At 41.3% G+C, this 26,219-nt stretch overlaps 1 protein-coding gene across 1 annotated transcript in view; it reads right to left on the bottom strand.

Moving 5' to 3' along the window:
- CA8 (carbonic anhydrase 8) overlaps positions 1-26,219 on the bottom strand; it is a 244,959-nt gene that overhangs the window by 165,408 nt on the left and 53,332 nt on the right. Inside the window, exon 2 of the mRNA XM_040432967.1 lies at positions 23,466-23,657. Coding sequence (XP_040288901.1) covers positions 23,466-23,657 — 192 coding nt within the window. The remainder of the gene's footprint in view (positions 1-23,465; positions 23,658-26,219) is intronic.

Genomic DNA, 26,219 nt, shown 5'->3' with positions numbered 1-26,219 from the left:
CACGTGGGTATTATTTGAGACGCATAAAAGTCAGAATTAAGGAGAACATGTAAAGTACTTTGATGCAATTTCAAAAGAAGCATAAGTAAATGGAGTTGTATGCAATTTATATAAAATGCCTACTTTGCAGCATTTGGAGTTTTATTATGATCAACTCTAATTAGCTTGTTACTATAAGAACTTGAAATATTGCCTGCAGTCAGGGCAAATGGACTAAGCTTTTATGCTTGCTTTCAAAAATATGGATACACAATAAATTTATAAATTTGTATGAAACGTTAAAAAACAATGACCCAAGTAAGGGCTTGTGCACATCACAATGAGATATTCACAGAGCCCTTACAGGTCCATATTATACAATTAAGGGCATTCCACGGGTTGCTATATGGTGCCTGTTTAAGTTCGATACTATCCTCTGCAAGCAGTAGGGAGACCTCAGTGTTCTTTTGTGTAAATATGGAAGTGCACATTGGTACACAATGGACCCATAGCAGACTATGTATTACAGATCTGTCAAATATGGATGCATAATAAAGTTGTGTATATGAGTTCTGAAAAATAACACTATGTAAACTTTCACTTGCCAGTATTCTGGTTTTGATTTACAAAAACAGTACTGATGGCTACTACAGGGTTAAAGTGGCCTAAAACTGGGACAATGTTTAAAAATATGAAGTGGTGGGCCCAAGTGGCTTCTTCGTTATCTTTCAAGTTGATTGAAAACAATATAAAATTGAATTAAAGCCTCACATAGTTGAATTATATTTAGGTTGGGCAAACACATGGCATATTTCAAGATTTTGAAAGCTTGGGTTATTTTGTTACCGCACACCCAGGCCCAGATATACTAATCTTAAAGGTGGTGTAAGCTAAGACAGGCTTTCTAGAGCTTCAGCAGTTTTATAATAGGGGCTCTGGCTAGATGATAAAAGTGGTGTAGGGACACTTTTCTATGACTCTATACTAACTATTGGTTGGCTTACTTTGAAAATCGATTTTATGCCAGAATTGGACTGAAATATTGGAACAAAATGAAGCATCTTGTGCCTCGTGCAAAACCCCGTTTTCCACTAAACCTCAACTCTCGGTGAGCAGGTTGAAAAAAAGTATATAAACCGTAGATGATCCAATTACACCACTTTTTAGACAGATTTTTGACATAGATGCATCAGTAACTCTGGACCCCAGTGCCTGGATGTTCCAAATATTTGAACAGCAGTGTTGTAGTCAGTATCTTGTATCAGCATTTGTAAGCCAAAACCAAGAGTGGAACTTACAGAGAAAGTATAACAAAAATTTACACCCCTTCTATGCTGAATACCCATTCCAGGTTTAGGCTTATACATACTAATGCAAAACAGTGACCATAATACTGGAATGTGAAGCTTTAGGAGCCATTTAAACAAGTGTATTCTGGATGTATTATCCATCTGTGTTACTGATGTGTCATGGTGCATCTGTGGGTTTAACTGGCCCAAAATGTCATGAAAGGGTAGGGAAAGGTACAGCTCTGTGCTCCACCTGCACCACTGCCCCCACCTACTTGCATGATCAATCCTAAGTGACGGCCCACAACTGGATGGCAGTCCCCTCTTAACTAAGTGCAGGGGCCTAAACCTAAATGGGAAACGAGTAGCAAGACAGAAAGACCAGGACCAGATCAAGATCCAAAATACACAGCAAAGTGTACGAATACACAGCAAAGTGAAACCAGGAGAAAACGTCAGAGACAAAGTCACCAGGCAAAGGCGAGGTCACAGACTAGCAGAGTCAAATACCAGGAGGTCACATCAGAAGCAAAATCAGTAAATAAGAAACAATGTCCAAGTCAGCAGGCAAAGGTCAGTTATCCAGTGTAGCTAACACACAGCTAGCTAGTGAGGCTTGGAAAACCAAATCACAGGTACCTGTGGCCAGTAGTTGCCTGTTTAAATGGCCCGCCTCAGGAGACATGCGATGCTGGTACAGAACCCAATTGGTCCAGCACCCTAGCTACCTGATAGGTTAAGCAGTCCCACTATAAGCAGGGCTGGTTGCCATAGCAATAGAGCAATGCCTGTGATGCCGCCATATTGCAACTGGACTCGTTGTACGACCACAGACAGGTAAGTGACACAAACACAGAGCATCATAGGCATCTATGATACTATGATTTTGGTTCGTTAAACCTGCAGTCCGGCTGGAACACACAAGAGCACTAAGGAAAGAATTACTAATAAACTGCAAGTAATTCTATTATGACTGTCAGCCATATATACAGTTATAATACACAGAATAATATTTGGAGAGCATGAGAAATTACCACCTTCTGCTCTGTGCCATCTGTTTACATCGCCCAAATGGTTCCTCATCTGTTTCCATTATTGTTTATGTTTAGTCATTCTCTACAGTTTGGGTACTAGTGTATAAAAAGAAAAGAAAAGAAAGATACAGCAGACTGGACTGGAGACAGCTGATAATCAGTTGAATTAGACTTTTTCTAATCAAGGGGCTTTAATGGATTAGATTATTGATTGCCTATCCTTATGATAAGACATCCATATCAGATTGGGGGGGAGGGAAATAAAACTGTATGCATTGCTCTACTTGGTGGTGCAGGATATTGCAGTTTTGTCCCATTCAAGTGAAAAGGATGAATTTAGAATATCCTGTAATGCCTTTACTAATTAGACAAAAATGGTAGTAAATTGACAAATATAGACTAATTTAAGTGTCCAGCCTCTTTAAATGGCTGATTGACAAGGAGTCATAAGTCGGACCCTCACTGATCTGATACTGAGGTTAGACCATCAATTTTCTGATCTATGAAAAATCCCTTTAAATAACAGTAAGTTTTAAAAAGTCTATATAATTCCACCTATTATCCTGTAGTGTTGATCCAGAAAAACAAACCTCTATAAAGCAGCCTCAAGCTGTCCTTATTTTAGGAAAAAAGCTCCCTTTTTTCAGTTCTGTTATATCTATCTTAAATACCAGTACCTAAAACTGTAGAAAATACTTCATGGGTGGACTGACTGGGCATCTTAGTCCCTTTTGATGAATTGCATTGCACCTTATGTGCCTTGGCAGGAGCTGCCTGTCATTGATTAACACAGTTACTATGCACAAACCTTGACCAAGTATTTTATTTTTTTATGTCAGCATTGTACCATTTGATACGCCATGGTGAAATTTATCTCAAGTACATAACCTTACATTTATTTACATTAAACTATTTGCTACTTCTACGCCCAAGCTTGCAACGGCCTCAAATCTCTCGGTAAATACAATATGTTACATAATATAAATGAAAGGAAATGAATGAATGAACGAGTGTGTAAAAATTAAACATTGGCAATGATTAATCCTTTTTTCCCTTTCTTGACTGTGCCTCTTTATCCAGTGCATCTTAAAGAGTGAAATTCAAAATTATAGTTGTGACCTAAATAGCCTTAATCTTGTCAGCCTGAAGGTTATGGAGACTGCAAAATTGGCAAAATAAGATTTAAACATCTCAGTGAGTTATGTCCTGTGCCCCTGACCCTGTGTTACAAGACAGCAATGCTTACCTTTCTACTGCAGTACAAGGAAATAACAGATCACATGACGGTCAGCTTCAAGTAATACCCAAGAGTCTAAGATTTTATATTTTTTTCATCTTAGCTATTCAAGTATTATAAAATAACAGAAAAATATAGGCTAATTGTAAAACACACAGTACTAAAATGGTCTCTAGGCCTCTAAAGTAAGGCGAGTATAATGACACTACAACCCGGGGTAATAAACCTTCACTTTCATACCACTGTATAACAAAGGTTTATGTGTCAACGAATCTTATTATTTCTCAGCGCACGGAGCAGCGTTGGGAAATGTATCTGATGCATTTGATTTTCTCACAGAGCTGAAGTGTCAAGTTTGCACTCTCAGTCATATAATTCTTCAAGTCAAGGTTAACACTAAAAACAAGAATGTAATCTTAGGGTAAATTAGACTTTATCAAAGGGAAGCAGAATATGTTCAGAACTTTATGTAAATAGATATCTCAGATTCTACATAAAGTAGAAATATATGTTTGAATACACTACTAATAGGGACTAAAACCAAAAGCTGCTTTTAAAAGTTATAAAAAACACAAAAATACAAGATCACTATCATTTTGAAAAGAATTTAGGTAACAGAAACAAAAATGACTATAAAGGAAAAAATAAATGTACAAACACAAGTTCATTTTAAAAGGTGAATGGGCTACAAGATACTTCTATCGGTAGCTTACCTCCCTTGAGAACGGTTACGGCTGAGTGTGGAACCACTGTGTCAACCAACAGATTTGACTTTGGGCTACTGCTAAGGTAGTTATTCTGGCAGTTCCCTGGTTATCACACTTTAACCCCTGTACAAGGATCTGGACTTCACTGCAGGGGAACCATCAGGCTGCGACCTCCTGGAGTAGTCTGTATGACTGACAGCTGACCCACAAAATGTCAAGAGACACCAATGCAGGGCACCGAGAGGTCAAGCTAAATCAATTTCAGTAACAAGCCATAGTCAGGATGCAAAACATAGTATGTGAAACACACTAAACAGTCTGAGAACAGAGCAGGCAATGAAGGGTCAATATGAAGGTCAGGCACAGGTTAGGTCAGAAAGGGGTGGGTCAAAATCACGAAAATAGTCAGAAAGTCAGTACATAGGGAAATATCAGAAACCGCACGCTGTCGCAGGATAGTAGCAAGCTAGAAAACCTATTGCTCAGGCCCCCACCGATAAGCGAAAGTACCTTAAAGGGGTTGTCTCACTTCAATAAATGACATTTATAATGTAGAGAGAGGTAATACAAGGCACTTACTGATGTATTTTGATCGTCCATGTTGCCTCCTTTGCTGGCTTGATTCATTTTTCCATCACATTATACATTTTTCATTTCCATGGTTATGACCACCCTGCAATCCAGCAACCTTGGCTGGGTTTGCACACTAAAGAAAAAAGCTTTGTCCTATGTGCACTGCCACGGTCCCGGCCACCAGAGAGGCTAGCACTTTTTCCTATAGTGTGAAAGCATGGATATTGCTGCTGGATTGCAGGGTAACCATGGAAACAAGAGTATAATGCTATGAAAAAATAAATAAAGCCAGCAAAGGAGGCAATATGGATAAGCAAAATACATTAGAAAGTGACATGTATTAACTTTATCTTCATGATAAATTCTATTTGTTGTGAGACAACCCTTTTAAGTACCCTAAGGTGACTAGTGTGAACAGGGGTCCAGGCACGCAGGCCTTTTAAGAGCTGGGAGGAGCACGCGCACACACCCTTTAGGCAGAGGGAAGGGGCTTTGACTGCAAGAAGCAGCCTGCAGCCTGCAGGGTACAACAGGTCTGGGTCTGCCACGAGGAAGCAGAGGAAGGTCAGCAGATCTGGGCTGCAGGAGAAATAGGGCGAGTAGAGCAGGGTCCATGCTCACCTGGGAGAGCAGAGCGGTAGCAGACACGGGCCACCTATATTATAAGAACAAAAAAAATCAAGTATGCTGAACTCCAATATGCCCAGTAGTCAAGTCTGATGTTTGGTCGGTCGTACCGAACATTGGCAGGTTCAGCAAACTTAATCTAATGTGTGGGGGATTGGGTCAGCACAACCCGTATGTAGGTGCATATCACTATGGCGAAATACATATACAAACGGAAAATTCAAATGTGATCGCACTCTACATCCAGCACTCTGCCCTGCCTCCATGCTGGATGAGACATTGGTGTACATTTTGGCCAAAGCATAATAAGCCACTCACCGCGTCAAGGTCGTCTCATTTGAGGGGTCCCTAACACTAGTTCCTACCTGTTTATGGGCCATGACAGCCACACAAAGTCCTGGGAATGCAGGTCAGCATGCAAGCCAAGCACACTCTGCTTTTAACCCCGTCCGGTGCCATTACAGCTTTCATCGGATCCAGGGATGCAAGTACCAACATGCATGCTGAGCCCACCATATACTTCTCCTGGAGCCAAATGGCTACTGGTAGGTTCTATATAAGCAGACTCAGTTTTATACTGACTTTAAAACCAGCCTCCAGGACAGATTGACTGGTCAGGTGTGCATGACTCAAAGGAGATCGCCACGCCTCCAATATATACTACAAAGAAAAAATGTGGGGATTGGGTCAGCACAACCCGTATGTAGGTGCATATCACTATGGCAGACTCAGTTTTATACTGACTTTAAAACCAGCCTCCTGTCATGGCCCATAAACAGGTAGGAACTAGTGTTAGGGACCGCTCAAATGAGACGACCTTGACGCGGTGAGTGGCTTATTATGCTTTGGCCAAAATGTACACCAATGTCTCATCCAGCATGGAGGCAGGGCAGAGTGCTGGATGTAGAGTGCGATCACATTTGCATTTTCCGTTAATCTAATGTGTATTCCCAATTTTATAAGAGGTAAAGAGAAATCATGATTATGGACACAGACAGGGTTGCCAACCATCTAAACATTTCTGGACAGTCCATAAATACATAAGAATTATTTTTTCCTTGCTTGTAAAACTTATTTTGTACTTGAAGGGGCTGTCCGGGATTGGGGACATTGCTATAAGTGAACACCAAGCACATAAATATTACATACATTCCTGTCCTACCTTTGCCAGACTTTTGTAATGCCCCGTTTTCATGTCATAAATCCTCTGCTGGAAGTGCTGCTTTTCAAAGATTCTGTGACGTACCGGGTCCCTTACTGCAGAGCGAAGCCTGGTGACGTCACAGTCAGCCTCAGTGCGCTCAGTGATTATGCAGAGCGCACTGAGTGGCGGAAACTAGGTGGCAACACATTACGATAAGCCCCGCCCCTCTGGTCCGGTGACATCACCGGGCAGTGCGCTTTCTTCTCAATGAAGGAGGCAGAGCACTATGCTACTTAGCATAGTAAACGCCTCCTATGTAAAATACAGGCAAATGTTGCAGCAGGCTGGAGAAAGAATGATTCAGGGGGGCGGATGCACAGAGGAGGTGACGATGTGTGGCAGGAAGTTAGCGCTAACATAAACATCAATGTCAACAATGAGTGGGGGACTGTCGGAGCCCTGTAGAAGAACTGAAAGGGATGTATGGAGCAGCAGTGTCCATGCTCAGCCATCAAGTGTGGAAGATGGGGGGGGACTAAGGCACCCCATTATAGCAACTGTTTAGAGCCTAAGCAGTTGGACCACTACCGGTTTAACTTTTATGGCCTATCCTATAGACATACTGTATAAATGTTGACAGTTGAAATACCCCATTACATTTTGGCTTTGCTTTATGATTTAGTGCAAGATTCCTAGTCCAAAAGTGATTGAACTGATGTTTGTCATCAGTTAGGATGACATTTACTGTGCATATTAAAACATTTCATTACAAGTACAATGTGATCTGAAACACTAGTATATTTCAATAAACTCCTGATACTTTTTATTGCCGATCGTAATTAGTAGTTATGTCTGAGAGGCAGCACTTAGTTTAAGTTTAGACTTCCTTTAAACCTCACTGCCATCTTTGACTTTGATTTCCTGCCAGAAGTGAATTCAGATTTAGCATTGTGCTAATCCTTGGCATGCTCCAGACAAATCTTTAGGGGCTTGGTTTTATACTCTGCAACTGCCGGATAAAACAAAACAAGTACGGATGACCATGTAGATATACTATAGTGGCTTCCTATTCCCGTTCTAGTCCATCCTTTTAACATAAACATTGCATTAGGATCAGTGAGGTGTTTATTCTGATGTCTGACCTTTAAACAGGAACATTTAAAAGAAGGGTAAGATATATAGTGAAACTACACTATAGGAGTAAAGTTAAATGACTGAATCAGATGCTGTATGGTACCCCAGGGTTTTCACACACTGGCGTTATGCTCTATACCAGGGATGGGCAAACTCGGCCCTCCAGCGGTTTTAAAACTACAAATCCCATCATGCCCTGCTGTAGGCTGACAGCTGTAGGCAGACTGGCAATGATGGGATTTGTAGTTTTACAACAGCTGGAGGGCAGAGTTTGCCCATCCCTGCTCTTCACCCTCCTTTCCATTGTTATTCATAAATAAAATGCTAAAAACAAATGAAATATTGACTTGGTCAACTGCTTTTTTAAGTAATACAATTTTAAAAACTATTTAAAAAAAAAACATTTTTTTTTTACCAAAGGGAAAAAATATAAGGTTTTACCTTTAAAAAGTTATTGATGACAAAGGATTAATAGGTCCTCATGGACCCAACTTTATTATTGCACCAAGATATATGGGCCATCGTACAGCTGATCTACAATTTTGCTGATTTTTTTGATTGTCCAATCGGTGTGGTGGATTGGTGAAGATTTCTGCTGCATTACTGAAGTAAATGTGAGATTAAGGCTCATAATTCAGATGTCCATAGTGCATTGGGGATCCGCAATACACCCGGCCGGCACCCCCATAGAAATGCCCATTCTTGTCTGCACTTGCAGACAAGAATAGGACATGCTCTGATTTTTTCTGGAGCTGCAGAGCGGAAGATCGGGGGCACGCTCCGGAAATTCGGATGTGGTCAGCAAACTGTGTGCTGTCCGCATCTCTTCTGGCCCATAGAGAGTGAATGGGTCTGCACCCTTATGCATAAACTGTGGAACGGATGCGGACCCATTCTACAGACGTCTGAATAGAGCCTTAGACTACTTTCACACTTGCGTTTACATTTTACGGTATTGAGATACTATTGAGATTGAGAACTATGACTTTCTGTCAACAAAGCTGAATGATACCTTTTTTCAGGAAGAGTTTTCCTATTTATTCACACCATTTTGAATTATTCTAATGTGGGGGACTACAGTACCCTGAAAATTATCAAAATTAGGTTTATTCACTTTAGAAAAAAGATGACTGAGGGGATATCTAATAGCTATGTTTAAATATATCAGGGGTCGGTACAGAGATCTATCCCATCATCTATTTATCCCCAGGACTGTGACGAGGGGACATCCTCTGCGTCTGGAGGAAAGAAGATTTGTACACAAACATAGAAAAGGCTTCTTTACGGTAAGAGCAGTGAGACTATGGAACTCTCTGCCTGAGGAGGTGGTGATGGGGAGTTCACTAAAAGATTTCAAGAGGGGCCTGGATGTATTTCTGGAGTGTAACAATATTACAGGTTATAGCCATTAGAGAGGGGTCGTTGATCCAGGGAGTTATTCTGATTGCCTGATTGTAGTCGGGAAGGAATTTTTTCCCCCTTAAAGGGCTTCTGTCACCCCACTAAACTTTTTTTTTTGTACTTATAATCCCTATCCTGCGATATATCTATACATTATGTTATTAATCATTTTAGTTCAGTAGATATGTAAAAAAACGTACTTTTATAATATGCTAATTACCTGTCTACCAGCAAGTAGTAGCGTCTACTTGCTGGTAGCAGCCGCAAAAAAACGCCCCCTCCTCCTGTTGATTGACAGGGCCAGCCGCGATCTCCTCCTCCGACTGGCCCTGTCAGCATTAAAAAAAAAAATTTAAAAAAAAAAAAATCGCACACCTGTGTTGATTCGGCGCAGGCGCTCTGAGATAAGGAGGCTCACCTCCTCAGCACTCCCTCAGTGCGCCTGCGCCGATGACGTCACCGTTTGAAATGCTGACAGGGCCAGTCCTAGGAGGAGATTGCGGCTGGCCCTGTCAAATCAACAGGAGGAGGGGGCGGTTTTTTGCGGCTGCTACCAGCAAGTAGACGCCCCACTTGCTGGTAGACAGGTAATTAGCATATCATAAAAGTACGTTTTTTGACATATCTACTGAACGAAAATGATTTATAACATAATGTATAGCTATATCGCAGGATAGGGATTATAAGTACACAAAAAAAAAAATGAGTTTAGTGGGGTGACAGAAGCCCTTTAAGTGGGGAAAATTGGCTTCTACCTCAGTTTTTTTTTTGCCTTCCTCTGGATCAACTTTCAGGATAAGAGGCCGAACTGAGTGGACAGAGGTCTTTATTCGGCCTTATGTACTATGCTACTATGATATTTGGTACGATTACAATACGTTTTTTTGGGGGGGTATTTAAGTGTGACTTTCATGTATGCATGTTGCTGTTTAAAGCATACCTGAGTTTAAAAAAAGTATGCATCATGGATTTGCTTCTTTGTACAATTCTAACTATGAAGGAGCAGTTATGTTTGGGCTTCCATAAAGCTTCTTTCAGCCATATTTCCTGTTTTAGCAGCATGGCTAGAGGCATTTCACTCAGAAGCAGTGGGTGTCTCCCTTCTCTCAGTACTGTATGCAGTGACCTCATTTCCCACTGTTTGTTTTCTTCTAGGAAGCTCAGAAAGCTGATAAGGAGGGATAAATCACACGTAAAATCAGGAGGCTCCCATGATGTTCAGATACTGTGAAGTAGTTCTTTTATCAAGCTCAGGAGCCTGACACCCCCCCATTTCGTGTGAACCTTCTTCTGAGTCGCTGTTACCAGGGATGGATCTTGGATGACAACAGTGCACTGAAACCTACAGTAGGTGGAAGTGAGACCCTTAGTGGCCATGACTTTACAGCATTTTTTGAAAGTTGATGCAGGCATATTTTTTTAAATAAGTGATTTATAGTGTTGAGCACGAATATTATAAAAGCAAATTTTTGTGGTGAATATCGACACTTCGAAAATTCGCAAATATTTAGAATATAGTGCTATATATTAGTTCAGATGGAAAAAATGATGAATATTATAAAAACACACAATATATATATATATATATATATATATATATATATATATATATATGTGTGTATGTATAAAGTAGAATATAACAAATATATGAATTTGCGAATATATGACGAATATTCTACGAAATATGACCATGCCGCTCATCACTAGTGATTTAGACATTTGCTAGTTACACTATTCTCTAGTAAATTAAATTGTTTGTAAGTACAGTTAACTTTTTTCTACAAGTTCTATGATTGGGGCAGTACCATTTTAGGCTACTTTCACACTTGCGTTAGGTGTGGATCCGTCTGGTATCTGCACAGACGGATCCGCACCTATAATGCAAACGCTTAGATCCGTTCAGAACGGATCCGTTTGCATTACCATGAACAAAAAAAAAAAAAATCAAAATTTTTTTATTTTTTTTTTGTTCATGATAATGCAAACGGATCCGTTTTGACTTTACATTGAAAGTCAATGGGGGACGGATCTGTTTGAAAATTGAGCCATACTGTGTCATCTTCAAACGGATCCGTCCCCATTGACTTACATTGTAAGTCCGGACGGATCCGTTTGCCTCCGCACGGCCAAGCCGCTGCAAGCTGCGTTCAGGTGTCCGCCTGCTGAGCGGAGCGGAGGACAAACGGTGCCAGACTGATGCATTCTGAGTGGATCCGCATCCACTCAGAATGCATTAGGGCTGGACGGATCCGTTCGGGGCCGCTTGTGAGCCCCTTCAAACGGAACTCACAAGCGGAGCCCCGAACGCTAGTGTGAAAGTAGCCTTATTTGACAATTAAAAAAATTTTTTTTTTTGTTTGTTTGGGATTAGACTTACAAACCAGATTCCAAAAAAGTTGGGACACTAAACAAATTGTGAATAAAAACTGAATGCAAATGTCAATATTTTATTTGTAATAGAACGTAGATGACAGATCAAACGTTTAATCCGAGTAAATGTATCATTTTAAAGGAAAAATACGTTGATTCCAATTTTCACGGTGTCAACAAATCCCCAAAAAGTTGGGACAAGTAGCAATAAGAGGCTGGAAAAAGTAAATTTGAGCATAACGAAGAGCTGGAAGACCAATTAACACTAATTAGGTCAATTGGTAACATGATTGGGTATAAAAAGAGCTTCTCATAGTGGCAGTGTCTCTCAGAAGCCAAGATGGGTAGAGGATCACCAATTCCCACAATGTTGCGCAGAAAGATAGTGGAGCAATATCAGAAAGGTGTTACCCAGCCAAAAATTGCAAAGACTTTGCATCTATCATCATCAACTGTGCATAACATCATCCAAAGATTCAGAGAATCTGGAACAATCTCTGTGCGTAAGGGTCAAGGCCGTAAAACCATGCTGGATGCCCGTGATCTCCGGGCCCTTAACGACACTGCACCAAACAGGAATGCTACTGTAAAGGAAATCACAGAATGGGCTCAGGAATACTTCCAGAAACCATTGTCAGTGAACACAATCCACCGTGCCATCCGCCGTTGCCAGCTGAAACTCTACAGTGCAAAGAAGAAGCCATTTCTAAGCAAGATCCACAAGCTCAGGCGTTTTCACTGGGCCAGGGATCATTTAAAATGGAGTGTGGCAAAATGGAAGACTGTTCTGTGGTCAGACGAGTCACGATTCAAAGTTCTTTTTGGAAATCTGGGACGCCATGTCACCCGGACCAAAGAGGACAAGGACAACCCAAGTTGTTATCAACGCTCAGTTCAGAAGCCTGCATCTCTGATGGTATGGGGTTGCATGAGTGCGTGTGGCATGGGCAGCTTGCATGTCTGGAAAGGCACCATCAATGCAGAAAAATATATTCAGGTTCTAGAACAACATATGCTCCCATCCAGACGTCATCTCTTTCAGGGAAGACCCTGCATTTTTCAACAAGATAATGCCAGACCACATTCTGCATCAATCACAACATCATGGCTGCGTAGGAGAAGGATCCGGGTACTGAAATGGCCAGTCTGCAGTCCAGATCTATCACCTATAGAGAACATTTGGCGCATCATAAAGAGGAAGGTGCAACAAAGAAGGCCCAAGACGATTGAACAGTTAGAGGCCTGTATTAGACAAGAATGGGAGAGCATTCCTATTTCTAAACTTGAGAAACTGGTCTCCTCTGTCCCCAGACGTCTGTTGAGTGTTGTAAGAAGAAGGGGAGATGCCACACAGTGGTGAAAATGGCCTTGTCCCAACTTTTTGGGGATTTGTCGACACCATGAAATTCTGATTCAACATATTTTTCCCTTAAAATGGTACATTTTCTCAGTTTAAACTTTTGTTCCGTGATTTATGTTCTATTCTGAATAAAATATTAGAAGCTGGCACCTCCACATCATTGCATTCAGTTTTTATTCACGATTTGTATAGTGTCCCAACTTTTTTGGAATCCGGTTTGTATTTTGATTTAACTTTAAGTAATTTTTTGTCTCCCTAGGGTAATAAAAGCTCCCATCTTTTGATCAGTTGATCATGCCAATGGCATGACCTAATAGCTAGATGGCCATGGCTGACCTGGAGGCCCCCAGCTGTCATAGTGAAGCATTGACCACCTGCAATTACTTTGCAGGATGCCAATGTGCGACAGTAGGAACTCACTCTGGTCAATCTTCATAGATGCCAGAGTTGCTAATCATATATTCAAATACTTCAAACATTTCTCAGTATATGTTTAGGGGTTATTTCCTCTTGTTGACCTCATTCCAAAATGCAGCCACTCCATCAATTTACTGATTGGAGCAGGTCCTACTGCTGTAACTTTCAGAGATCAGTTGAATTTGCTGGAGAAAGTTGCAAGCTGCCATATATTTTCTATGCAATCGTGACCATGTAGCTGTACTGAGTGCTCCAGTGCAGAAGCTGCTTCATGATCTGAGTAAATAAAGAGTGTACAAAGTTAAAGATTCAAGGCACACATGTGCCATGGTCATGACCATGTGGTGTATCTTAGCCAATTCGAGTTTAACTACCGTACAAGTGCACTTTATTGTATGGTGTGAATTTAATGTGGTACTGTATCTGTTAATCTGAAAATTTCTGGAATGGTGGAAAATAAATGTCAGTAATATCTATGGTGGAAACATTGAAGTAAAATAGAAGCATTAGTGCAGCTGATGTTTTTCTAGTACTATATGCAATAAATTGACATTTCAGAATATTACTTTAATTCACTAGAGAAATTTATGCAAAGTTTGTTGGGGCCTAATGTGGGGCTTGTGTATCCAGAACATCGCTTGTAATCAACTTTTTTTAATCTTATTTCTAAAGACTTAAACCAGGAAAAGAACATTTTTAATGTCAGCTGGCATACAACTTTTTTTTCCCAGCATTACAACAAAGGAGTGTTTAGTGCTGACTGGTTGTTGCTATGAATACTAAGCATTCTATTCATCCAGCTGATAAGGTTAGACTATGCAACAGCTTCACACATTATTCTCTCGCTTTTGCTTGTTAAGAGAATTTAACAAACTAGACTTTGTAAACTAAAAAAAAAAAAAAAAATTGAAAGGTCACTCATATCATTTTGACTTCACATTAATTAAGGTTTCAAAACAAAGATGGTAAAAATCCTTAAATTACCAATGATTGTTAGATTGTTAAAAATAGTAATCATAATCGCTTAATCTTGCATTGCCTTGTAGTTCTCAATTTTCACACTCCTAATACAGACTTGGCAGGAAACACCAACATGGACTAGATAAAGGCATTTAGAGTAGTGGCAGTTCTATCATAAGCAGACTTAAGCATATCACTTTCAAGCATTTTAACATTGATAGTCAAGTCTCTGGAAGGGGCCACAACACTCCTGCGATCGCTAAAGATTTATTTATTGTTTTTAAGAAGCCAAGCAGATAGTCTGGCAGGTGGCTGTGCCCATTACTGCACCTCCATTTAAGTAAATATGTTAAGCTGCCAAACCAGGCACAGCTGCCTATACAATAGAGGTCAAATCCTCACCAAGAAAATATTGATCATCTATCTTAACCACTTCACATCCGGGCCATTTATCCCCTTTCCTGACCAGGCCTAATTTTGCAAATCTGACATGTGTCACTTTATGTGGTAATAACTTTGGAATGCTTTTACTTATCCAAGCCATTCAGAGACTGTTTTCTTGAGACACATTTTACTTCATTACCGTGGTAAATTTGAGTCGATATATTTCACCTTTATTTATTTTAAAAAAATTAAAAAAAGTTAACGAAAATTTAAAAAAATGCAATGTTTTCTAAATTCGAATCTCTCTGCTTTTAAGAGAGATAGTGATGCCTCATAAAATATTCATTAATTAACATTCCCCATATGTCTACTTTTTGTGGGCATCATTTTGGTGATGTAATTTTATTTTTTTAGGATGTTAGAAGGTTTAGAATTTTTGAAGCAATTTTTGAAATTAAAAAAATTTCCAAAGTCGACTTTTTTAAGGACCAGTTCAGTTCTGAAGTCACTTTGTGGGGCTTACATAGTGGAAACCCCGAATAAATGACCCCATTGTAGAAACTACACCCCTCAAGTTACTCAAAACTGATTTTACTAACTTTGTTAACCCTTTAGGTGTTCTACAAGAAGTAAAGGAAAATGAAGATGAAATTTCAAAATTTCACTTTGACAGATTTTCCATTTTAATCAATTTTTTCTTTAACACATCAAGGGTTAACAGCCAAAGAAAACTCAATATTTATTACCCTGATTCTGCGTTTTACAGAAACACCCCACATGTGGTCGTAAACGGATGTAAAGGCACATGGAAGGGTGCAGAAGAAAAGGACTGCCATACGGTTTTTGGAAGGAAGATTTTGCTGGACTGTTTTTTTTAGATGCCATGTCCCATTTGAAGCCCCCCTGATGCACCCTTACAGTAAAAACTCCCGAAAAGTGACCCTTTTTGGAAACTAGGGGATAAGGTGCCAGTTTTATGGTAGTATTTTGGGGTACATATGATTTTTAATTGCTCTATATTATGTTTTTTGTGAGGAAAGGTAACCAAAAAATTGCTGTTATGGCACAGTTTCTTTTATTTTTTACAACATTCATCTGACAGGGTAGATCATGTGCTATTTTTTATAGAGCAGGTTGTTACAGACGCAGGAAGAGTTGACGTTTTTATTGGTACCATTTTTGGGTACATATGATTTTTTGATCATTCATTATTACACTTTATGGGGCAAGGTGACAAAAAATTGGTTGTTTTAGCACAGTTGTCTGTATTTATTTATTTTTACAGCGTCCACCTGAGGGGTTAGGTCATGTGACATTTTTATAGAGCAGATTGTTACGGACGTGGCAATACCTAATATGTATACTTTTTCTTATTTATTTAAGTTTTACACAATAATAGCATTTTTTTAACAAAAAAAATTATGTTTTAGTGTCTCGATAGTCATAGCTTTTTTATTTTTTGGCCAATTGTCTTAGTTAGGCTCTCATTTTTTGCAGGATGAGGTGACAGTTTGATTGTTACTATTTTGGGTAGCCTATGGCTTTATGATCGCTTGGTGTTACACTTTACGTGATGTAAAGTGACAAAAAATAGCTTTTTTTGCACGTTTTTGTTTTTATTTTATTTTTTTATGGTGTTCACCAGAGTGGTTAGGTCATGAGATATTTTTATAGAGCAGGTTGTTACGGACGCAGCGATACCTAATTTGTATACTTTTTTTTATTTATTTCACTTTAACACAATAATAGCATTGTTGAAACAAAAAAATAATGTTTTAATGTCTCCATGTTCTGAGAGCTTTAGTTTTTTATTTTTTGAGAGATTTTCTTATGTAGGTGACAGTTTTTGATTACTTGGTGTTGCACTTTTTGTGATGTTAGGTGACAAAATTGTTTTGTTGTTTTTTTCTACACAGTTTTTATTTACTTCTTATGATGTTTATTGGACTGGGTGGATCATGTGATATATTTATAGAGCCGACCGTCTCGGATGCGGCAATACCAAATATGCCTATTTTATTTATATTTTTCTATTTTTAACAATTTTTTTAATTATTTCCTTTTTTTTTTTTTTATTAAACTTTTTTACTTTTTTTTTTTACACATTGTATCCCCCATAAGGTCATGCAAGACCTCTGGGGGACATTTAACTTCACTATTCATCTGTATACACGCCGCCTGTTGAGCGCTGTGTATACAGTGATCTAGAAAGCAGGGACACCTGGGAACTGTCCATGCCTTCTCTCTGGGGTGCCCTGCTGCCACTGACAGCGGGCCCCCTGCTCGGCAGCTGCACAATTAGCGTGCAGCTTCCATCTCTGAATGGACGTTCAGAAACGTCCAGAGATAGAGATCCACCTCCTGGACGTTTATAGTAAACGGGCAGACAGGAGGTGGTTAAGGATAGCCATCAAAATTAAAGCATTTAGTCACTTTATTTGGGAAGCCTGTCAAAGGGGTTGGACTACAAGTCCTAGGATGCAACATGTGAAAAAAGGGCACCATAATTTTGTTTCCTAAACTCTGGCACAAGTAACATTGTAAAATAGTTTGTAAGGCTGAAAAAAGACATCCATCCATCCAGTTCAGCCTGTGATCCTGCATGTTGATCCAGAGGAAGGCAAAAAAAACACTGAAGCCAAATTTTCCTTCCCGACTCTAATCAGGCAATCAGAATAACTCCCTGGATTATCAACCTTTTTCCAGAAATCGAATAACTATAACCTGTAATATTATTACACTCCAAATATACATCCAGGCCCCTCTTTAACTCTTTTAGCGAGTACATCACTACCTCCTCTGGCCAAAAGTTCCATAGTATCACTGCTCTTACAGTAAAGAATCCTCTTTTATGTTTGTGTAGAAACCTTTTTTACTCTAGACACAGAGGCAGATAGAGAAGCTGTCTGACACTGGTTTCTACAGTTACGTTTTCCATGTCAGTGTTACCCAGTGTTTTACCATTTAGTATGTACAGGTGACTTGCATTATTCCTTCCCATGTGCATAACTTTTACATTTGTCAGTGTTAAACCTCATTTGCCACTTCTCTGCCCAAGCTTCCAATCCGTCCAGATCCCTCTGTAGCAGTATACTGTCCTTTTTCATGTTAATTTACACATTTTGGTGTCATCCACAAAAATGTATATTTTACTATGCAAGACTTCTACAAGATCATTAATAAAAATATTGAAGAGAATAGGGCCCAATACTGACCCTTGAGGTACCCCACTGGTGACAGTATGTATTTGTTAATAACTACTCTCTCTTTTCTATCACTGAGGCAGTTATTTACTCACATACACATATTTTCCCTCAGTCCAAGCATTCTCATTTTATATACTAACCTTTTATGTGGCACAGTATCACATGCTTTTGAGAAGTCAAGATATAAGACATCCAAGTCTAGAACTTACCTTCTCATAGAAGAAACTGATTAGATTAGTGTGACATGACCAATCCCTCATGAAGCCATGCTGATAGTGTTCTATGCTTATTTTCATTGAGGTACTCCAGGATAGCATCTCTTAGAAAGCCTTTAAACAGTTTACCCACAACAGATGTTCTATGTTTTGACCCGTTTTTAAATATGCTAAGCGCCAATCCTGTGCAACGTTACCCGTCAATATAGAGTCTATAAATATCAGAAATAAGGGTTTGTCTATTATATTACTTAATTCCCTTGGGGGTGTATGCCATCTGGTCCCAGCGATTTATCCATTTTAATATTTTTATGACGCCGCTGCACTTCTTCCTGAGTAAAACAGGCCACTTTTGAATGGGAATTTTATTTTTACACTGTGCATTTCATCTGACAGTTTATATTCTACTGAATACAGTGGAGAAAAAATATTTAATAGATTCGCTTTCTCCTCATCGCTTGCTACAGCTCCTCACTACCTTTCTGTTTTAGTGATTTAAATGCTTTCTTTTTGTCATTTATTGCTCCCTTTACATTTCTATTTATCCATATTTTTTTCTTGTTCTTTACCTTTTTATTCCCATAAGGTATGTACCTCTCACAATGAGAGTTTAGGATGCTTTTAAAAATATCCCATTTTGTGGCTGCATTTTTATTTTTGAGGACAAATGTCACAGTTAACGAGGCTAATGGCATCTCTTAGCTGGTCATATTTTGCTTTTGGAAGTTTAGTATTTTATGCCTTCCTGAAGAAACATTGGGGAACATTTATTAAGACCAGCATTTTAGACGCCGTTCTTAATAAACCCCTAAGCCAGTACTAAATGTGAGACAGCTTCTGAACTTTCTTACATTTAGACCTTTTTCTACACCTGAAAAAGGCATAGAAAATGGTAAATGAGACGGGCCTGCTAATTTAGGCATATTTCAGATTTATAATTGACCCCCATTGTTTTGAATTACAATTGGAAGGATATTATTTTATGGTCACTATTTCCCAAGTGTCCATCCACCTGTACGTCTGTTGTTCGGTCAGGTCTATTGGTTAATACAAAGTCCAGTATGCCAATCCTTCCAGTTGAGTCCTGAACCAGTTGGGAAAGGTAATTGTCTTTAGCTAATGCCAAGAACCTGTTTCCTATTATGAGATCAACAGGTATCAGTTTCCCAGTCTATATCTGGATAGCTGAAGTCCCCTAAAATAATGAACTCATTATGACTTGCTGCCCTCATCTATTTCCCTAAGGCCTCATGCACACGAACGTTGTGTGCATCCGTGGCCGTTGTTCCGTTTTCCGTGATTTTCTGCGGACCCATTGACTTTCAACGGGTCCGTTAAAAACTCGGAAAATGCACCGTTGTTCATCCGCGGCCGTGATCCGTGTTTCCTGTCCGTCCAAAAAATATGACCTGTCCTATTTTTTTGACGGACAACGGTTCACAGACCCATTCAAGTCAATGGGTCCGTGAAAAAACACGGATGCACACAAGATTGGCATCCGCGTCCGTGATCTGTGGCCGTTGGCAACTTTCACACAGACGGATCTCAGATCCGTCTGCATAAAAGCTTTTTCAGATATGATTTTTCACTTTGTGAAAACTCATATCCGACAGTATATTCTAACACAGAGGCGTTCCCATAGTGATGGGGACGCTTCTAGTTAGAATATACTGAGAACTGTGTACATGACTGCCCCCTGCTGCCTGGCAGCACCCGATCTTTTACAGGGGGCTGTGATCCGCACAATTAACCCCTCAGGTGCCGCACCTAAAGGGTTAATTGTGCGTATCATAGCCCCCTGTAAGAGATCAGGTGCTGCCAGGCAGGAGGGGGCAGACCCCCTCCCTCCCCAATATTATATTCATTGGTGGCCAGTGCGCCCTCCCCTCTTCCCCCCCACCAGTTAAAATCACATTCCGAATCCCCCATCATTGGTGGCCAGTGCGGCCTCACCTCTCCCCCCCCCTTGTTAAAATCACGTTCCGAATCCCCCATCATTGGTGGCCAGTGTGGTCTCACCTCTCCCCCCCCCTTGTTAAAATCACGTTCCCCCATCATTGGTGGCAGTGGAGAGTTCCGATCGGAGTCCCAGTTTATTCGCTGGGGCTCCGATCGGTAACCATGGCAACCAGGACGCTACTGCAGGTCTGTGCTATAGGCAATGCGCCGCATAGACCTTTCACTTACCAGTAGGAGGAGCGCCCGGCCGGTCACAGACATCGCAGCTCGCAGGTAAGTATAATGCTTCTAAAAATTGCTAAGTAACCATGGCAACCAGGACTGCGGGGGGAGGGGAGATGTGAGGCCGCACTGGCACCAATGATGGGGTATTCTGAATGTGATTTTAACTAGGGGGGGTGGGAGAGGGGAGGCCGCACTGGCCACCAATGAATATAATATTGGGGAGGGAGGTGGTCTGCCCCCTCCTGCCTGGCAGCACCTGATCTCTTACAGGGGGCTATGATACGCACAATTAACCCTTTAGGTGGGGCACCTGAGGGGTTAATTGTGCGGATCACAGCCCCCTGTAAAAGATCGGGTGCTGCCAGGCAGCAGGGGGCAGTCATGTACACAGTTCGTAGGATATTCTAACTTGAAGCGTCCCCATCACTATGGGAACGCCTCTGTGTTAGAATATACTGTCGGATCTAAGTTTCACGATCTATCTCAAATCCGATGGTATATTCTAACATAGAGGCGTTCCCATGGTGATGGGGACGCTTTAAGTTAAAATATACCATCGGATTGGAGAAAACTCCGATCCTATGGTATATTAACTCCTGACTTTACATTGAAAGTCAATGGGGGACGGATCCATTTGCAATTGCACCATATTGTGTCAACGTCAAACGGATCCGTCCACATTGACTTGCATTGTAAGTCAGGACGGATCCGTTTGGCTCCGCACGGCCAGGCGGACACCAAAACGACTTTTTTTTCATGTCCGTGGATCCTCCAAAAATCAAGGAAGACCCACGGACGAAAAAACGGTCACGGATCACGGACCAACGGAACCCCGTTTTGCGGACCGTGAAAAAATACTGTCGTGTGCATGAGGCCTTAGTAGTAGTACATAAAGGCAAACCCCTCCCCCTCTTCGGTTTTCATGATTTCTAAGCAGACTGTAACTTTGTACATTAACTGTCCAGTCATACGTATCATCCCGCCATATCTCAGTTATTCCCACTATGTCATAGTCCTCTTCAGACATTACTACTTCCAGTTCACCAGTTTTACCAGTCACACTCTTGGCATTAGTATATATACAATTAAGAGGTTTTTGTATATTTTTTTACCCTACACCTTTCCTTATGAACTGTTCTAGTTCTTCCCTTCATTCCGCCCCCAGTTCCATTACCTCGTTCCAGGTCACCATCTACACCATCTTCCCCTCCTATAATGTAATTACCCTCGCCCCCCCCCCCCCCCCCAGTCCCTAGTTTAAACACTCATCCAACCTCCTTGCCATTTTCTCTCCCAAAACAGCTGCATCTTCCCTATTGAGGTGCAGCTCATCCCTATGAAAGTGCCTGTAGCTGTCAGAGAAGTTTGCCTAGTTCTCCAGGAACTCAAACCCTTTCTTCCTACACCAATTCTTGAGCCACCTGTTAAACTCCCTAATCTTCCGCTGCTTTTCAGGTGTGGCTTGTGGTACCGGTAGTATTTCAGAAAATACTACCTTTGAAGTCCTTGCTCTGAGCTTGCAATTTAAAGGGAACCTGTCACCGGGATTTTGGGTATAGAGCTGAGGACATGGGTTGCTAGATGGCCGCTAGCATATCCGTAATACCCAGTCCCCATAGCTCTGTGTGCTTTTATTGTGTAAAAAAAAACGATTTGATACATATGTAAAATTAACCTCAGATGAGTCCTGTCCCTGAGATGAGTCTAAGGACCCTCCACCTACCTCTAACTTTGTCATCGGTACCCATGCGGACCATGACCATTGGGTCTTCGCCAGGCCCTCCCAGTAATCTATCAACCAGATCTACCATATGCCCAACTCAAGCGCCAGGAAGACAACACACCGTTTGATGACCCCCGCCTTTGTGACAGATCACACTATCTGTACCCCTAATGATAGATTCTCCCATTACCAACACCTGTCTGGCCTGCCCTGCTCTTTTAGTCCGCTGCTTACTGGAGCTAACATTCCCCTGACTAGCAGAGGAAGTGTCTTACTGCAGCAGTGCCATCACTGAACTGACATCCTCCTCATCTGTCAACCTTGCAAACTTTTTGGGGTGTGTTAGATAAAGGCTAACCTCCCTGGCACTCTTCCCTCTACCCTGCTTTCTAAATTAATAAAGCTACCTACCTCACTTTCCGGAGCCTCCATACTACCATTTTCCCTTGCATCTACCACAGAGTGTCTGCTGTAGAATGTCAACACATTTCAGTGTCCAAATTCACTGGATTCCAAATGTGCATTTCGATCACAGTTTTTAAGAAAAATAGCCAACTAATACCTGGTTTAAACTTAGAATAGACAATCAAAGTGGGACAGATTTAAAATGCTAAATGAGACAATGTAACTCTGATGCATGTTTAGACTGTCTAAATTTTTAACCGTTTTAATGAATGAAATATCGTAGCTGTATGCAATATGGTATGTCTTTAATCCCTAAAATTTCTTTCACAATAACATATGTTGGGAGGTACTTGTATCATCCTATTGTTCTAGCACAAGAAATTACTGATGATAGACTTTATTTAACTTTACAATCATAATATGTCCATGTATATTAGTGTTACATCAGAGGTCCATGTCTACTAAGAGCATTCTTTATTGAGCAACTACTACTCCTATTTCTGCTACCACCACTCCTCTCCCTTGCTGTGTGCAGTTCCATGGCTATTTTTAATTGTAACCAGATTCTGCTATAAATCCTGCCCCATCACTCTTTGCCAGGGCTTAGGTTTCTAGTTGTCTAGTTGACCAGTGAAGGTGTGTTATACAGTACTATAAGTGTGTAGTGTACTTTACTTCTGCCTGTTCACCTACTCTGCTGCCTGCCCTGACCCCAGATTAGTTTCTTAGATACGCATGAACTTTGACTGCCCTAATTATTTTCTCGAATAGGCATAAACTTTGCCTGCTCTGATCTAGGCCTTTTTCCTGACTATGAGTGTAGTCTAATGCTTGGTGCTTCTATGACTCCGATGCGTCAGCTGGCAACTACAGGAGGTAGCAGACTGGTTGGTCCCCTGTAGTGAGGTCCACATCCCTGTACAGATGTTAAATTGTGAATACCAGGGGACCACCAGGACAATGACCTTAGGTTTAGCCTAAAGCAAAACCAGTAAGTTGATACAGTGTTTCCATGCACACTGCCCATAACAATTAGAATATAGTTTACAAAGGGGAAATGAATGCCCCATGGGATGTTGGCAACATATATAAATTTAGAATGATTTTGAGCCATACCTGATTTTGACTTTAGGAGGATCTGAACTACATGACCATCATTATTAACTTCACAGTCTCGACAGACAACGTAGTTTGGAGATAGCTTAACTTCTAGCAATGAAGGGTCATATAGCGCTTCTCTTGAATTTATGTTGATTGGAGATTGGTATTGTCCATTTGATTCAGGGTAAAGCAAACCCCACTCCACACCTACAAGAAGGTATACATTTAGATGAATTGCAATTAAATAGGTTAATAATTGTTACAATATAAATGTAATTTTTTTATGTGTAGGGACAGTGATTTAAAGTGTGTTTGTAATATACGTTAACCTCCTCAGGACCGCCGTACGCAGGATTGCGTCTTTGCGGCGGCCCTGCTCTTCTGGGTGGACGCGCCGGCGCGTCCTCTCGCGAGACGCGAGATTTCCTGTGAACGCGCGCACACAGGTGCGCGCGTTCACAGGATCGGAAGGTAAGAGAGTTGATCTCCAGCCTGCCAGCGGTGATCGTTCGATGGCAGGCTGGAGATGTGATTTTTTTAACCCCTAACAGGTATATTAGACGCTGTTTTGATAACAGCGTCTAATATACCTGCTACCTGGTCCTCTGGTGGTCCCCTTTGTTTGGATCGACCACCAGAGGACACAGGCAGCTCAGTAATATGTTGCTCCAAGCACCACACTACACTACACCCCCCCCCTGTCACTTATTAACCCCTTATTCACCCTTGATCACCCCTGATCACCCCATATAGACTCCCTGATCACCCCCCTGTCATTGATTACCCCCCTGTCATTGATCACCCCCCTGTAAAGCTCCATTCAGATGTCCGCATGATTTTTACGGATCCACTGATAGATGGATCGGATCCGCAAAACGCATACGGACGTCTGAATAAAGCCTTACAGGGGCGTGATCAATGACTGTGGTGATCACCCCATATAGACTCCCTGATCACCCCCCTGTCATTGATTACCCCCCTGTCATTGATCACACCCCTGTAAAGCTCCATTCAGATGTCCGCATGATTTTTACGGATCCACTGATAGATGGATCGGATCCGCAAAACGCATACGGACATCTGAATGGAGCCTTACAGGGGCGTGATCAATGACTGTGGTGATCACCCCATATAGACTCCCTGATCACCCCCCTGTCATTGATTACCCCCCTGTAAGATCCATTCAGATGTCCGCATGATTTTTACGGATCCACTGATAGATAAATCGGATCCGCAAAACGCATACGGACGTCTGAATAAAGCCTTACAGGGGCGTGATCAATGACTGTGGTGATCACCCCATATAGACTCCCTGATCACCCCCCTGTCATTGATTACCCCCCTGTCATTGATCACACCCCTGTAAAGCTCCATTCAGATGTCCGCATGATTTTTACGGATCCACTGATAGATGGATCGGATCCGCAAAACGCATACGGACATCTGAATGGAGCCTTACAGGGGCGTGATCAATGACTGTGGTGATCACCCCATATAGACTCCCTGATCACCCCCCTGTCATTGATTACCCCCCTGTAAGATCCATTCAGATGTCCGCATGATTTTTACGGATCCACTGATAGATGGATCGGATCCGCAAAACGCATACGGACGTCTGAATAAAGCCTTACAGGGGCGTGATCAATGACTGTGGTGATCACCCCATATAGACTCCCTGATCACCCCCCTGTCATTGATTACCCCCCTGTCATTGATCACACCCCTGTAAAGCTCCATTCAGATGTCCGCATGATTTTTACGGATCCACTGATAGATGGATCGGATCCGCAAAACGCATACGGACGTCTGAATAAAGCCTTACAGGGGCGTGATCAATGACTGTGGTGATCACCCCATATAGACTCCCTGATCACCCCCCTGTCATTGATTACCCCCCCTGTCATTGATCACCCCCCCTGTCAGGCTGCATTCAGATGTCCGTATGATTTTTACGGATCCACGGATACATGGATCGGATCCGCAAAACACATACGGACATCTGAATGGAGCCTTATAGGGGGGTGATCAATGACAGGGGGGTGATCACCCCATATAGACTCCCTGATCACCCCCCTGTCATTGATCACCCTCCTGTCATTGATCACCCCCCTGTCATTGATCACACCCCTGTAAGGCTCCATTCAGACATTTTTTTGGCCCAAGTTAGCGGAAATTATTATTTTTTTCTTACAAAGTCTCATATTCCACTAACTTGTGTCAAAAAATAAAATCTCACATGAACTCACCATACCTCTCACGGAATCCAAATGCGTAAAAATTTTTAGACATTTATATTCCAGACTTCTTCTCACGCTTTAGGGCCCCTAGAATGCCAGGGCAGTATAAATACCCCACATGTGACCCCATTTCGGAAAGAAGACACCCCCAGGTATTCCGTGAGGGGCATATTGAGTCCATGAAAGATTGAAATTTTTGTCCCAAGTTAGCGGAAAGGGAGACTTTGTGAGAAAAAAATAAATAAAATCAATTTCCGCTAACTTGTGCCAAAAAAAAAAAATTCTATGAACTCGCCATGCCCCTCATTGAATACCTTGGGGTGTCTTCTTTCCAAAATGGGGTCACATGTGGGGTATTTATACTGCCCTGGCATTCTAGGGGCCCTAAAGCGTGAGAAGAAGTCTGGGATCCAAATGTCAAAAAATGCCCTCATAAAAGGAATGTGGGCCCCTTTGCGCATCTAGGCTGCAAAAAAGTGTCACACATCTGGTATCTCCGTGCTCAGGAGAAGTTGGGGAATGTGTTTTGGGG

Source organism: Bufo bufo, chromosome 5 (genome assembly GCF_905171765.1).
Source record: "Bufo bufo chromosome 5, aBufBuf1.1, whole genome shotgun sequence".
NCBI lineage: Eukaryota > Metazoa > Chordata > Amphibia > Anura > Bufonidae > Bufo > Bufo bufo.
This window is presented reverse-complemented; position numbering and strand designations above follow the sequence as displayed.